Genomic DNA, 16387 nt, shown 5'->3' on the forward strand with positions numbered 1-16387 from the left:
GCCTGAGAAACGATCCGGTGTTTCTGACCCTTCACACAAATGTCTCTGCCTCGTTCCTGACAGCCTGCGGATAAAATTAGAGCGGTGACATCAGCTGAGCAAATGTTTTCAGGAGAGCCGACCCGCCGTAGGCCGGACCGGCTCCACCTGGTGACCGGCTGTTTCAGCTAAATACGCTCAATGATTCAAACCAAATATTTTATTTTGCTTGGTTGGCTTTTAATTTCTGATGTTTGTTTTTGTTTGATAGGAGATGTTTTATGTTTTATGGTCAGAGACGCCGCCTCTGAGAAATCACCATGACGATTTTGCCTGGCAACAGGAGCCAATGACGTACAAACCATCCTGCACACAGGAAACAATCGAGTACTAGTGGCAGAGAAACATCCCACAGCATGATTCTGCCACCACCATGCTGGACAGTTTGACTATTTCAGTCTCAACTTGTCTTCTCTGAACAAATAGATCAATCTTCGTCTTTGATGTTAAAAAATACATTTTTATAGTCTTTGTTTTTTAGTTTTCAGACTTTCAGTTCATGCTGATGTGAGGCTGGTTCACATTTCAGCATTTTGAAGAACTCCAGTCTGAGCAGGACGGCTTCGGTCAGTTTGTTTCCTCCGATATTCTCAGCAGTGATTTGTTTACTGAATCCATAAAGTAGAAGCAGGGCAGCAGAAACTACAGCATGGCTCCTGGTGGAGAAGAACCGACTCTCTGAACCAGAGAGAAACTCCGGCCATGAGCAGCGACCCGTTTTGACCTTTCCTCAGGTCAGCCGCTGTGTTGACCTCCTGACCTCGGTCTGCAGCATCCATCATCTCTACAGACGCATTTCAGCCTAAAAGAGGAACAGTTTTACAGAATAACATCCAGGGCCAGTTTCTGCTTTACTCTGACATCCCGCCACTGTCCTGTCGCTCATCAATCCTTCCCACGGCTCCCTAAACGGTCCATCCATCCAGAAGTCCCCACAGAGGCCTGTACGCAGTATTTAGAGCAGATATGCATGGTTTCCTTTTTTAATGTTTTCTTTTTGACGTAGAGAGAAACATGGACACACCTGCCACCCTTGAAACATCAAATTTAATTGAAAATATGGTTCACAGCAATACCTGAAAAAGAAAAGACTCCAACTGTAGCAATGGCCTAGTTAAAGTCTAGACCTCAGCCTAACCTTTAGAGACAAGAAGAGGCCAAGATTCATCTGGAGGGTGAGATCTGTTGACTGTTTTTATATTATCAAGATTAAAAGGAAATAATTTTCGATCCTGGTAGAGACGAGATCATTTCCATGATCTCTCTTAAGTATTCTTAAAAGAGGGTTACTGTGGGCTCCAGTAGCCAAATTCAGAATATCTTGCTGTGCTACATAGGAATAAAAAAATGGCTGATGTGAAATTAGTCCTGAATATCCTGAAGAACATTTTCAAGCCAAGCAGAAATGTTTCCCTTTGCTCTCACTAAATAAAAGTTTCCCTAAAACTTACATGAAACTCTGGAAAACTATAATTAATCAAGTTATTGTCCCTACTTTATAATCGTTCTCGTTTTTATGACCACTGAGCCATGTTTTTATTCTGTTCTCAGGTTTCTGACCGCTGAGGTAAAGAGGCGTTTATAACAGCCACACCAGCAGGGGGCAGCAGCGGTCACTCGCTCTGTTTCCGTTGATAGCCTCCCTGGCAACAGGCTGAGCTGACAAACAACATCCGCCCGGTCTGCATCCTCCTGCTCCTCATCACCTCCAGGTGAAACTAATGAGCGGATTTTCTCCTCCGTGACGCCGCAGTTTGATGTCTGACATGGAGAACCCGCCGACCGGAGAGCCGCGCTATGTGAAGAGGTGAGACCGGAAACATGACGTTACTGCTGGGCTCGGTTCGGTTCGGGTACCGCCTCACAGATGTTAAAGAAGATGTGATTATATCTCAAGCTTCTCTTTAATTAAATATGATTATGTTTTTACGTGTAAAAGCTTGTTTTGGTCCGTGAGAAGCGAGAAATTGTCTGAAACGTGTTACCATGGCAACAGCAGGTGTAATCAGTGGCGTGGTTCTTCCTGCTTTTTGATATTTAATTTAGTTTTTCTGTGTTGCTGCATCTGAGAATAATAATAATAATAATTTACCAAGGTGATTTGTAAATTACTTTTCTTTACGTCTTTTATTATCATCTTAAAGTAAATCCCTTTAAAATGTTTCCTTTTTTGTTTTGTTTTGTCATTTATTGTAAATCTACAAATTTCCTTATTTTATATGTATATAGTATATAGTATATTTTTGTTTAGCATATCTGTATCTTGATTTATATACATTAAAGTTTTTTATTTTAAAACAAATAGAAAGTAATTTAAATTAATGTTGCTGGCAATTTTTTAACACTTAACACTCGGGTTAAATAAAAAAATATCTAATTTTTGCATAAATTCATTGATGAAATCAATGAAATGGGGATGAAACATTTCATAAAACCCTTGAGTATTTGCTGAATATTGGCATTCATTTAAATGAACGGTGATGTTGGTGCATAATATTTCTATAAAGGTAAAATAATAGATATTTTTGGGGTTAAAATCTGAGAAGTACTGGATTTTATTTTCTCCACTTCCTGTTTCTGGGCCTGCAGGAGGGTGAAGGGATGCTCTCTGGACGTTCACCCCACTGAGAAGGCTCTGGTGGTCCAGTATGAGGTGGAGGCGACCATACTGGGAGAACTGGGAGAACCGATGGTGGAAGAGCGCAAAGACTGTCAGAAGATGTGAGGAAATTAAAGTGTTGAACTGAAATGATTCAATTTTAACTTGGGATGAACCGATCCACGTAGTTCACTTCTGATGCTGATATCTGAGGTTTAGTATCGGCCGATCTGTTACAGAAGAACAGATGAATTTACTTAAACTTATTTTTTCTAACTGAAACTTAAATATACTGAATTACACATTTATCTGATAACTCTGCACCAGTACGGCTCACCGAAACACACCAGCAGCTTCACCAGCTGGTCAAACAACTTTAATTTGTTCAGTCAGTGAAATTAGGAGCAGATCAGCCAAAGTAAAAGAAATAATAAAGAAACTGAAACCGACAGAAACAGCAGGTTTAGTCAGACATGTAAAAATAAACAGTAACAACAATCCTTCTTTCTAATGGCTCAACATTCTGAAAATAACTTAGAATAAATAATACAGAATGATGTTGCAGCAGGTATAGAATGAGACTGAATAGATCAGCATTTAACCGATAATATCAGGATGATACAGATATTATTATCTCATCTCTAGTTTTAATAGCTTTAATAAGTCGAGTGTCGGTTCCAGGATCCGTCTGAAGAGCCTGAACGCCAACACGGACACGGCTTCTCTGGCCCAGAAGGTGGTGGAGGAATGTCACCTGATCCACCCGTCCAAGCTGGCCGAGGTGGAGCAGCTGCTCTTCTACCTGCAGAATCGGAAACAGAGCAGCGGTACCAAACCCGCCTCACTTCCTGCTCGCTGTGTCTGGATCCCGCTCTCAGCTGATCCATCTTTCCACAGACAACCAGGAGAAGAAGAACATCTCGCCTCGGGACTTCACGCCGTACGCCGGAGTGGAGGTAGGAGCCGACGGTCTGACCGCCGCTGTTCCTCTGCAGCGTCCGGGTCAACCGGGTCAACCTGTTCCCCTCTGCTGCAGCTGGACGAGGAGGCGAGCATCGGCAGCATCGACGAGTACGTGGAGCTGCTGTACGAAGACATTCAGGAGAAGATCCGTGGCGCCGCACTCATCTTCCAGCTGGCCCGTAACCCGGACAACCTGGAGGAGCTGATGCAGCATGGTAACGGTGACGCAGCGCGGTGTAACGCTGACGCAGCGCGGTGTAACGGTGACGCAGCGGTGTAACGCTGACGCAGCGGTGTAACGCTGACGCCGCGGTGTAACGCTGACGCAGCGGTGTAACGGTGACGCAGCGCGGTGTAACGCTGGCGCAGCGCGGTGTAACGCTGGCGCAGCGCGGTGTAACGGTGACGCAGCGCGGTGTAACGGTGACGCAGCGGTGTAACGGTGACGCAGCGCGGTGTAACGCTGGCGCAGCGCGGTGTAACGCTGGCGCAGCGCGGTAACGCTGGCGCAGCGCGGTAACGCTGACGCAGTCTCTGTGTTTCAGAGGTGGTACTGGGAGCGCTGGCCAGAGTGCTGAGAGAGGACTGGAAGCAGAGCGTTGACCTGGCAACCACCATCGTTTCCGTCTTCTTCTGTTTCTCCAGGTAAACGCAGGAAAACGTGGCGCTGCTGTCAGATATGAATAATTTTAGTAATTCTGTCCGACCTGAAACAGGAGAAGTTTGGTCTGATTTCACTTGGTGAGATAACGTATCTAGTGTATGTAAACTTGTGGTTTCACTGCAGCTTCCAGGTTTAGATTCCTGGTTGCCTCTCCTGTCTTCCCAGCTTCTCCCAGTTCCACAGCCTGGTGACCCACTTCAAGATCGGCGCCCTCTGCATGAACATCGTGGAGCACGAGCTGAAGCGCTTCGAATTGTGGCAGGACGAGCTGCAGAAGAAGAAGAAGGCCGATATCCTTTAGGCCCGCCTGCAGCCACGCAGCTGATTAACGTTCCGCCGCAGGTCTGAGCTCCTTAACGAGATTCACCTGACGAGTTCCCCGACAACCAGAGTCTGAGGAAGGATCACGACAAGTCGCTGAGGAAGTACCAGAGTCTGCTGGCCAAGCAGGAGCAGCTGCTCAAAGGTCCAAACCTCCAGGCCTCCAGCTGTGACCTCCAGCTGTGACCTCCAGCTGTGACCCCGCCCCGCCAGGTGAACCTCTGTCTGCTCCTGGTCTCTGCAGTGTCTCTGTATCTGCTGCTGAATCTGGCTGAGGACACGCGGACGGAGCTGAAGATGAGGAACAAAAACATCGTCCAGATGCTGGTGAAGCTGCTGGAGCGCGACGACCAGGAGCTGCTGCTGGTGGCCGTGTCCTTCCTCAAGAAGCTCTCCATCTTCCTGGAGAACAAGAACGACATGGTAACAGAAACATAGAAATCTACAACATGGTAACAAAGAGAGAAGGAGAAACAACCACATGGAGAGACGGAGGGTTTCCCTTCTTCTTCTTCTTCTGTTTTTCTTGTGTTTATTTTCAGATGTAGTCTCTAGAAAACATCTGTAGGACCTGAAAGTATTTCTGTAGAACATTAAACAACGTTGTCAAAGTGACTGAGAGCTTCAGCATGTTGGTTAAAGTTTGTAATATTTTATGTTTACACCAAATTAAAAAACGACGTCAATAAGTTCAGATTAATTATGGAGGAACTTTGATCTGCTCTGATTCACAGAATCAGTTTAATTCAGACACACTCGAGACTTTCCCTGCAGGATCAACTCTTTAGAGTCAAACTACTCAGACTTTGACTAGGACACTCCATAACTGTCTGTTTCTTTGTCTTTTTTTTTTTTCATTTTTGTGTCTTTCTGCGTTTTCTTCCTTTCGTTTTTTGTCCCTTTCTTTTGGTCTGTCTGTATTTTTTCTTTTTTGCCTTCCTTTTCTATCTTTTTGTTTGTTTGTTTCTTTCTTTCTTTCTTTCTTTCTTTCTTTCTTTCTTTCTTTCTTTCTGTTTCTCTGTGCTGTTTGGATCAGACATGTGGCTTTCTGAGGCCTACTTCGTGCCGTCAGACGGGTCCAGGCCTTCATCAGGGTCAGCTCCCTCATCCTTTCTCAGGGTTTCGTTAAATCGCCGTTCGATTCCCTGCTGGTCGTCGCTTCAGTTCTTCCTCGTTTCTCTCGCAGCCAGACGTGAACCGGCCAATCAGAACACAGACCTGCTGTGAAAGCTTCACCTGATTGGCTGTTGAAGTAATTTCTTGTATTTATTTGTTCTGTCGCCTCCTGCAGTGAATGTGGATCTTTCCCAGAATCCACCTGGTTCTGATCAGCCGGTGGGTTTTTATCAGAACCAGACCCATTTGGACCCGATTTAATCTGCATCTTTGATTCAGAGTAAATGTCCAGCAGGAAGGTTCTGGTTGGTTAATGGGTCGGGTGTCTGACCCGGTGGTTCTGCTCAGCGACTGGACCCGGGTCGCTGCTGCTGGAAGCAGAACTCTGGCTGTAATTGATCCAGGCTGCAGCTGATTAAGCTGCTCTGCTGGTTTCCCACACGGTAGCAGCAACTGGTTTAACTGGGAGCAGGTCGGGTCAGAACAACTTCTGAACTGGTGGCTCCGCCCTGATCCGTTCAGAACCCGGGTCCACTTCTGAGCCGAGGCGTTCATCAGCTCAACATTTCCACCTGCAGGACGGGAGGAACAGCCCAGGTTCTAACACCGGGTATCAACCGGGTTCTGGTTCTGATTCTGGTTCCGGCTCTGGCTCTGGTTCTGGTTCTAAACAGGAAGCCTCTGTGTGTCTCTGCGGTTCTTTCTCTCCTTCAGGTTTTTAAACGTCGGTCTGTCCCCCCTCCCCTCTCCAGGTATGTAAACTTTAGGCCCAGTGCCCTGACCTTCGTCCTCCTCCTCCTCCTCTCTGTGGAGCCGTTCCTTTGCCCTCCTGGTGTTGCAGAGCTGAGCTCCTCCCAGCCTGTTTCTGCTGTTTTTGGTCCTAGTTGATCGGGCCGGATCCGGCCGTGTTCTGACCGCCGGTCCCTGTCCCCCCAGGCGGAGGCGGCCGCCGTGGAGAAGCTGGCCCGCCTGCTGCCCTGCGACCACCCGGAGCTCCAGAGCGCCACCTGTCGGCTGCTGCTCAACCTGTCCTTCGACGCGGCGCTGCGCAGCCAGATGGTCCAGGCCGGCCTCGTTCCCAGGCTCTCCTCTCTGCTGGGTAAGCGGTTTCCGTGGTTACGGGCATCTCGGCTGGGCGGAGGCTCTGAAGCGTCTCCGGGGGCGGATCCGATAGCAGAACATAATTAACAGAATATATTTGTTAGAATAACATGGCAGAACCTCGGCGCTCAGCTTGTTTTTGTAGCAGCGAGTCGGAGAAGCAAAGGAGTCTTCAGAGGTTCGGGGGGCAGGAAGTTCCCTGAAATATCGCGCCGCCTCACAGTTGTGACACTGTTGGGTCGGCCTGAATCAGCGAGAGTCCGCTGGGCTCCGCACGCCGACGCCGGCGCCATCAATCATCCGCCGGCTTCCCGCCTTTCATCCGCCGCGCGGCGTGAAGGCCCCGCTGCTCCTGTAAGGAGAGGAGAGCCTTTGTGTCCAGACCTGACGAGAGGTCGTGACCCCTGGAGATCAGATCCCCTCCCGTCTGGTCCAAACCGCCGCCGACCTGAAGGAAGACCTGAGCTCCAGTCCTGATTCCTCCTGCTGGATTTTTCCCGCCCTGGGTGACTCTGGACCAATGTCCGACCCGTCTGCTGCCGCTGCTGAGCAAGCTCTGCACCGGTGGCAGCTTCTCTCCCTTCAGCCACAGACAGCAGAACTGGCTCCCATCAAGTCAGACAGCAGGGAGTGAAACATAGCGATGAAAATGAGCCAATCAGAGCTGCGATGTGGAGGAACGTCGATGTGACCCTTTAAAAATGAAAACATAATTTTTATAAAAAGATCTCAGAAATCTGCCAGTTTTAGAGAATCATAATGATTTTAGGTTTTATAATCAAGAGAAATATGAACATTTTTACTATAAAATTAAATTTTTCTCTGCAGGATGCTGATATAAAATTATTCCAAAGAAACTAAATATTACAGGAAATAAAACTGGCCAAAGCTGCATTTATTATTTTTATATCTACATTTCAAAACATCTGTTGGTTTTAAAGATTCTGTGGAAAGTCCAAAGATCCGCAGACAGCAGATCCCTACAGGTAGACATAGATATAGATGGCATAGATTCTGAAATCCTGACAGTTAAACTTACTATTACAACAATAAATAATAGAATTTGTAGTTATTTCTTAATTCTACATAATATAATCAATATAAATTTGGACTAAAGTGCAATAAAACTTGATCTTTAATCGGTTTCAGTCCAATAAAATCAGGAATTAATCGTCTTCATTTGTAAAAGTGGGAAGACTGATGATGGGATGTCTTCTTCCTGGGAATAACTTTAAACCAGTAAACCGTCCCGTCAGTTTAGGCTCCATTCACACCAGCCCAGTTCACTCCAGTCTGTCTGTCTATAAACTCTGGTCCAGTTAATGAGGTGTGAACGCGAAGCGACCTCTGACCTCTGGTCCTCCAAACCTCGTCTGGGTTCGGTTGAAGTGAACTCTGGTTCGGTCGAATGTGAACACCAAGCGGACCAGAGACCGCTCCAAAAGCAGGAAGTGGACTACAGCACAGGGCATTCTGGGTAAATCCAACCAAAGCTAACATGCTAGCCTAGCCCTAGCAGCAGAAATGGCTCCTGGTCTTTAGCCAAAGACTAAAGAGAAATCCTCCATCTTGTTTCCATCTGGTGAAGAAGGAAGTTGCTCTCAGTGTCTTCAGAGGTTTTTGTGTCGTTTCCTTCAGTGGTTCTTGGTGCAGCGCCCCCACAGGCCAGGAGGGGAACAGGTTGGTTTGACTCAGAGCCACAGCAGCTGGAGGTGGAGCAGATGATGGAGTTCCGGTTCCAGTAGAACCAGAACCAGAACAGTGGACCATCAGGAGGAAAACACCTTAATGTGTGTTCTGGTTCTGGTTCTGGCTAATGAGAAGCAGATGTTCTGAAAACTGAGACTGAAACTTATTAAAGGCAGTAAAATTGATGCTTCCTCCTGGCTTCCCAATTAAAGTGACAGCAGAACTCACCTTCTCTCCCTGGGCCCCATCTGGTTCTGATTCTGACCCGCCGTACGGACAGGGACCGGTTTAAACCGGGTCAGGCCGGTGGGCGGGGCATGGCAGGGCGCTGGTTCTGGTTCGGTGATAAACCGCTCTCTTAACACATCAGACTGCACTCTGAGGCCCGTTAATTCTCCGGGTCAAACCCATAAAGCTGCCGGGTTCTCTGCTGGTCCGGTCCGGTCCGGTCCGGTCCGCTCTCTACCTCCCTGCAGCTGAGCTTTAAACATTAAAGATTCTGCAAATCTAATGATCAATAATCAATAATCAGGCACCAACTGGATAAAATACTGTCAGATAAACATTCAGCAGGAATTTATAACCTCCCCAACAACTCCAGGAAATCCTCAAAGGTTTTGAAACATTGAATAAAATCAGTTTATGATCAAAGCTGTAAAATAAGGAAAACGACGTCTCTGAGGTTTAATTCTCTGCCTGTAAATATGTTCAATACACAAACAGTCTGGCATCGTGAGCCCCATTGTGTTTTGGAATAAATTCATGGTATTTTTACATTTCAGTCTTGTATATTATTATTACTACTGTTATTATTGTTATTACTACTATCATTGTTAGTCTTGTTTTTTATACTCTGTTTTTAACTTTTAGTTAAAGATTCTGCTGTTGCACCTGAATTTTCCATTTGCAGGACAATAAACGCTGCTTCTATTCTTCTACATTTACTTGTTAAATTGATGTTAATTTTATTATTTACCTGCATCTGTCAGACACTTGGAGCAAGTTGGAATAGTAACACTGAATCAGATTTACCTTTGAAAATTCATGAAGAAAACAGCAACAAACTGCAGCAAACAACAGCAAACCGCAACAAACTGCAGCAAACAGCAGAAAACAACAACAAACTGCAGCAAACGGCAACAAACTGCAGCAAACGGCAACAAACTGCAGCAAACAGCAGCAAACTGCAGCAAACAGCAACAAACTGCAGCAAACTGCAGACCTTTAGGACCAACGTAAAGATGAAAGAAGCCCAAAGTGTAAAAACCTGTTTGTTTTGAGCCGACTGTAGTTTTCTGTTCTTTACTGTCGGCTGCTGAGCCGTGAAAAGCTGCAGCCGCCTGCGGTTGACCTCCGACCCCTGGCTGTTAAACAGTTCATTCAGGCCGTTAATATTTGTCCAGGAACAGTGGGCCCCTCCTGGATGTGGTCGGCGGCGTCCTGCGGCGCGTTGCGGGACAAGCGGTCATTCATGGCTGACCCGCCTCCTGCCTGTGTTTGTGTTGCAGCTGACGAGGCGCAGAGGCAGCTGGCCATGTGCGTCCTGTACCACATCAGCATGGACGACAGATTCAAGCCCATGTTTGCTCACACCGACTGCATACCGCAGGTAAGGCTGGCTAACGTCGAGGCGCCCGCAGACCGAGGCGCCCGCAGTTAGACACGATGGGAGGGAACCCAGCCTGACACCGGTTCAGGTTCTGGGTCCATTTTCCTCTTGACATGTTTGACATATCAGCTTTAAACTTAGGATTAGCCATTTTAAGGGCTAAATGATTTCCAATGAATCTGCAGACACAGTGGTGCACCAGCAACAAAGAGCCGCAGTTTATATAGCAGCGTGCAAAACCCAGCTTTTATTTTGATAGTCCACTCCAAAAACAAATTGACAAATTAGCATTAATATTTAGCTCTGACCTAATATTTACAGCTGAATATTTAGCTTACTAGTTAGCTTGCTCATTAAATATTTAGTTTGGCCAAAGATTTAGCTAGCTTCAAACTAGAAATTTAGCTCACTCTTTAATTTGAAGCACACCAAATATTTAGTTAGCAAGCTAAATACCTAGCTTGCTAATGAAATAGTTAACTAATTAGTTGCTAATTAGGTAACTAATTAGTTAGCAAGCTAATTACTTAACTTGCTAAGTAGTTAGTTTGAAGCTAAATAAATATTTACTTAACCAGCTAGATAATTAGCGTCAAACGTCAGTTTAAAACTAAATACTTAATTAGCAAAATAGTTATTTATTTTACAAATTACATGTTTTGTTAGCAAAACTGATTTTATTTGGTATGAAGCTAAATATTTAGTTTCGAGCTGGATATCTAGTCATGCTAAATATTTACTTTGCTAAATAAGATTTAATTTAATTTGTAAAATTAATCACTATGTTGCTTATTAAGTATTTATTTTTAAGCTATGACATTTATAAATGCATTAATAAGTTTGACTTTTAAAAATCCATCCCTTTTCCCCCTTATAGCCTAAGATATTATGGTGATGTTTTCAAACGGCTCCCTGCTCAGAGAGAAGGAACATTTGTCCAGGTTCTGTCTGCGGTTCTGATCCAGATCAGTCCAGAATCAGATTCCCTCTGTGGGAAAACAAAGTTTCCCCCTCAGGCTCATTTGCTCGCAGCGTTTGGAGCGCTGGCTGCTGCGACCTGGGCGCTGCGCTGCGGGCGCTCCCCCCTGACCCGGCCGACCCGGTCGCCGGCCGACCCGGTCGCCGGCTCCTCTCCTGTCAGCCGATTGGCCGGCGCCGCGCGGCGTTAGCTTGCTGGGATTGGGTGTAAATGCTGTCCAGATGTGGATGTGAGGCTTTGCTGTTTGTTCAGAAGGTCGAGTCGGCAGCAGATCAGAACCTCGGCAGCGTGACCAGGATGTGACCTCTGACCTCGGCCCCGCCTCCCTCGCTCTCACTGATCCTGCTGAGAGACTTGGACTAAATGAAAGAGATGAATGTTTTTTCTCACATCCACAGCAGAGATCCTCAGACTTTTAGTTTTAGTTTGAAGAGGAAGCAGAGCGTAAAATCAGACAGATAGAAATATTCATTTCAGTCTTTGGGGAAACTCAGCATAAATTAAGATGAGCACATTATCCTGAAGAGAGGACAGAACATAAAGATGTGATTATTGTATTTCTGTGGGTCGTTTGCAGCCCAACGGAAAAGGAAACGTGACCCAAACAGATCAGATTGTAGGACGTTAGCAGCTGATTGAGGCTCAGACGTCATGGGTTAATACGTTAAGGTTTATCTTCTGACCTGAATTTTTTAATTTTACGTGATTTTTTTTCATGCCTTCAGAATCTGAGCTGTGAGTAACGTGACATGAAGGAAACATGGAGGTGGTTTATCTGGTAGTGATGACGATATGACAGGTTTAATGTGAAGTTTTTACTGACGTGGGAAGTGAAGCTCGGAGGAGCGTTCGGCTTCCTGAATCGGTTTTCTGCAGATGTTTTCCTCCGCCTGCTCTGTCGGCTCCTGAAGGCTCTGCTCCAGCCAAACTTCTGAAAACATCAGTTTCATCCATTTCTACAGATTCTCAGTGGGATTCAGGTGAAGGGTGGACGTTTATCGTATCATTTAAATTTCTTCTAAGTATTTTGATTTATCGTTTCTTTGTTAATTTTCAATTAATATTTAAAGTACCCTTTAATTGTCCTTACTGTCAGGATTCATAGTTTTCTTTTTTCACCAGAGTTTAATAAAAGCATCAATAAAATACCAATAAATTTGGAAATGCAGTCATGTTGAAGCTGACTGGTCCTGAAGACGCGTTACGGATGGGAACGTTTTTCAAGTGCGACGTTTGTGATTGTGGGGCTACAATCACTGTGACACACAGTCATACAGTTTCCTAAACTTTTATTATAACAACATTACCACCAAATATTATGATAAAACGTCTGAGTCCATACCGCCCCTAATTAAGGTCTGGACTTTGACTAGGCCATTCTAACCCAGTCCATCATGTCTTTGACTGGATGTCCTGCTGGAAGGAGAGAAAGGAGGAAGGACACACTTTTCCTTCTGTTTGTGTTTGTAATGTGAAACAAACATTGAGGTTCAAAGGTCATGAATACTTTTCAAAGCACTGTAAACATGTATCCTGCCTGATTGTTGACTTTAGTTCCAGAAAGTCTCTGCTGACTCAGCAGATCCGTCCGGGTGTGAAAACATCAGTAATAAGCTTTTCTGTTCCCACCTTTCCTCCACGAGGCTCCGCCACTGATCTGACCCCCCCACCCTTCAATGGGGTCACCGTCCAGGAGCAGCAGCGAGGCGGAGCAGGCTGCGGGCCCCGGCGGCCCCCGGTGGCCGTCTGCGGTAAATGAGCAGACGCAGGTGCCAGAGAGTCTAGACGAGGCTGATTTGGGATCCGGGGCCCCCGGTATGTGATACCTAACCCCGGCCCCGCTGACGCTCCTGATGCTCAGCTCCTCACAAGAGGAGGAAGAGCTGCACCTCCTCCAGACCTCCTCCTCTCAGCCTTCCCTGTTTAATGTGAAATCAGACAGAGGAGACGGGTGGACAGATGGGAGGATTAGCATGAACTAGCAAATTGAACTAACATGAACTAGCATAAGGCGCTAGCATAAGGCGCTAGCATGAACTAGCCGTCTCAGCTGCAGATCTCCAACATGTCCGGCTTTAATTATCATGTTTCTACTGAACTAGAACCTGGAACTGATTCAGTCTGACTGATTCCTTTAGAGCTGCAGCCTAATGATTCATTAACCGGTAATTTATTAAACTGTGGAGGTTATGATCAGTTATTATTATAAATCTCTGGTATCTCCATCGTTGTCTTTTTTGTCGTTTGGGTCAGATTACTGATGAGTCGTGAATGTGAAGGAAGCCTGAGCGCTGATTCCTGCTGGGTTAGCGCAGCTAGCTTCAGCTCCCTCAGCCTGGATTCATCCGTCAGACTCAGACCTGTTGGGTTTGTTCATGATGATAAAAACAAGCAGCCGGGTTGAAACGAGCTTCTGCAGGACGTCTGATACATTTAGCATTAATCTGATCACATCAAAGTTTTTTAAAGGTTTTGTTGGCTCTAGTGGCCTTCAGCCTCAATACATGGGCTGTGCTTTGCCCCTGCACCACCACAGCAACCCATTAAATTATATTTTTGAGTTTATTGATATTTATTGATGCTCTCATGGAAGCAGCAGCAGAAGAAATGATCAGAGTGTCGGTTCAGTCTGGAGGAGTTCAAAAGTCTTTTGACCCCGCCCTGTTTAGGCTCCGCCCCGCCCTGTTTAGGCTCCGCCCTGTTTATATCCCGCCCCGTTTAGGCCCCGCCCTGTTTAGGCCCCGCCCCGTTCTGGCTTCAGAGCTGGAGTTAAACTGGAATTGGGCCAAGTTTACCTTTGAGATTGTGGGCTGGACTTTAAAAATCCAAAACTTTAATGTTTGAGAAATGTTCAGATGAGACGTCTCCTGTGATTGGCTGGTTCTGACCCAGGTCAGATCGGGTGAAGCATCTACCTGACCCGATGATGATGATGATGATGATTATGTTTATGTTTGTTGTCTGGCAGCTGATGAAGATGATGCTGGGCGGTGAGGAGCAGCTGGATGTGGAGCTCGTCTCGCTCTGCATCAACCTGGCCGCCAACCGGAGCAACGCTCAGGTGTTCTGTGAAGGTTTGTGCTGCTTGACCAGAACCGACCAACCAGAACCAACTGACCAGAACTGACCCATCAGAACCGACCAACCAGAACCAACTGACCGATCAGAACCGACCCATCAGAACCCATCAGAACCGACCCATCAGAACCGATCCCAGCGTCTCCTCCCTGCCTAGGGAACGGCCTGAAGCTGCTGATGCGGCGGGCTCTGAAGCTGAAGGACGTTCTGGTGATGAAGATGATCAGGAACCTGTCTCAACATGGCGGAGCCACCAAGAACCTGTTCCTGGTCCGTTTCCGTCTCCATCGGCGTCGCTGCGGCGCCTGAGTCCCGGTTAGACGTTTTGTCCTCGTCTGGTCTCTGCAGGACCACGTTGGCGACCTGGCGGCCCAGATTGGCGAAGACGAGGCCGAAGAGTTTGTGATCGAGTGCCTGGGAACCCTGGCCAACCTGACCATCCCGGACCTGGACTGGGAGCTGGTTCTGAGGGAGTACGGCCTGGTTCCGTACCTGAAGCGGCGCCTGAAGCCAGGTGAGTGTCTCCAGACCGCCGTGACCCCGCCGTGACCTCCGGCTGCCATCGCTCAGGCCCGGTTATCAGCCAGGAGTCGACTGAGGATGGAGAAGAGACACGGCTTCCCTCCTTATCTGGAGCTTTGATGGTCGCTGACCTCTGACCCCACCTTCATCTGTCCTGAGTTCATCTGAGCGCCTGATGCCCGCCGACCAGAGGGAAGGTCTGAAGGTCGCGCTGCGTTCAGGGTCCGGAGGATTACAAACGTTTCTCTATATTCTACCAGAATATTAAAAAACTAAACAATCTAATGGTTTTACATAACTGGAAACTTTCCACACTGGAGGGAAACGGTTTTAGGTGAAAGGTCAGAGGTCAGGAGATGTGGCTCGGCTACCAGGCTGCTCCCTGCCAACACAAAGCATCTTATCTAGAAAGAAATGTGGAGGAACGCAGCAGGAAGAATCAGACTGCTGTGCTGGGCGGTTTCCTCCTGACGCTGCGTTTCCCGACAGGCTCTGCTGAGGACGACCTGATCCTGGAGGTCGTCATCCTGATCGGCACCGTCTCCATGGACGATTCCTGTGCCGCCATGTTGGCCAAATCCGGCATCATTCCTGCTCTCATTGATCTCCTCAACGGTGAGTCGCCGACTCTTCCTCTTCCTGTCGGGTTTCACCTCCAGCTGCTGGAGCCGTTTACCGACAGGAAGAATTTAAACTCAGACGTCTTCTCAGAAATTAGCTTTCACTCAGGTTTGTACAAACACGTATTAGAGTGAATGACAGCAGTTCTTCAGCAGTAAATTTTTGCCAAAACAAGAACATTCCAGAGTTTGAAAAGTCAAACATTTTAGATTTCTGAAATTTTTCCAAGTTTTTCAATTTCCAAATGTTTTCTAGATAATTTGTGTTTTCAAACTCAGAAAGTTTCAAGTTTTTCTAGAAAATGCCTGAGATCTTTAGGCAGAAATGAGCTGTTTTTCTGTCCATGGGGGTTTTGCTCCTCTGTGGAGGTGATGTGATCGTTTTTCTAGTTTTTTGGGTGATCTAGAGAAGCGTTTCCTGGAGAGCTGAGTGTTTTTCCTGTTTCTGTTTCAGCCCAGCAGGAGGACGACGAGTTTGTCTGCCAGATCCTCTACATCTTCTACCAGATGGCGTTCCACAAGGCGACCAGAGACATCATCATCAAAGACACACGTATCCTTCCTGCTCCGCTGGAGGAATTCATCCCCATTCACCCTCATTTTTCCCCATTCATTCCCATTCATCCTCATTCATCCTCATTTCTCCCCATTCATCCTCATTCATCCTCATTTCTCCCCATTCATCCTCATTCATCCTTATTCATTCCCATTCATCCTTATTTATTCCCATTCATCCTCATTCATCCCCATTCATCCTCATTCATCCTCATTTTTCCCCATTCATCCCCATTCATTCCCATTCATCCTCATTCATTCCCATTCATCCTCATTCATCCTCATTCATCCTCATTTTTCCCCATTCATCCTCATTCATCCTCATTTCTCCCCATTCATCCTCATTCATCCTCATTTCTCCCCATTCATCCTCATTCATCCTCATTTCTCCCCATTCATCCTCATTCATCCTCATTTTTCCCCATTCATCCTCATTCATCCTCATTCATCGTTATTCATTCCCAATCATCCTCATTCATCCTCATTTCTCCTCATTCATCCTCATTCATCCTCATTTCTCCCCATTCATCCT

General features: G+C 46.5%; 1 protein-coding gene across 4 annotated transcripts in view; it reads left to right on the forward strand.

Moving 5' to 3' along the window:
- Positions 1-1647: 1647 nt before the first annotated feature.
- The window catches only part of kifap3a (kinesin-associated protein 3a), a 25434-nt gene continuing 10694 nt past the window's right edge, over positions 1648-16387 (forward strand). Inside the window, exons 1-16 of one of the 4 annotated variants that reach the window (XM_016680347.1) lie at positions 1648-1846; positions 2629-2760; positions 3320-3465; positions 3536-3594; positions 3675-3816; positions 4147-4246; positions 4431-4555; positions 4633-4731; positions 4831-5009; positions 6639-6801; positions 10001-10101; positions 14049-14154; positions 14316-14428; positions 14507-14672; positions 15170-15295; positions 15760-15853. In XM_016680347.1, the coding sequence (XP_016535833.1) occupies positions 1797-1846; positions 2629-2760; positions 3320-3465; positions 3536-3594; positions 3675-3816; positions 4147-4246; positions 4431-4555; positions 4633-4731; positions 4831-5009; positions 6639-6801; positions 10001-10101; positions 14049-14154; positions 14316-14428; positions 14507-14672; positions 15170-15295; positions 15760-15853 (1901 nt within the window). In that variant the 5' untranslated portion in view covers positions 1648-1796. Of the gene's footprint in view, positions 1847-2628; positions 2761-3319; positions 3466-3535; positions 3595-3674; positions 3817-4146; positions 4247-4430; positions 4556-4632; positions 4732-4830; positions 5010-6638; positions 6802-10000; positions 10102-14048; positions 14155-14315; positions 14429-14506; positions 14673-15169; positions 15296-15754; positions 15854-16387 lie in introns of all 4 variants that reach the window. The other 3 variants (XM_016680346.1, XM_007569371.2, XM_016680345.1) reach the window with 3 other exon arrangements.

The sequence above is a fragment of the Poecilia formosa genome, unplaced genomic scaffold (assembly GCF_000485575.1).
Source record: "Poecilia formosa unplaced genomic scaffold, Poecilia_formosa-5.1.2 Scaffold240, whole genome shotgun sequence".
Taxonomy (NCBI): Eukaryota; Metazoa; Chordata; class Actinopteri; order Cyprinodontiformes; family Poeciliidae; genus Poecilia; species Poecilia formosa.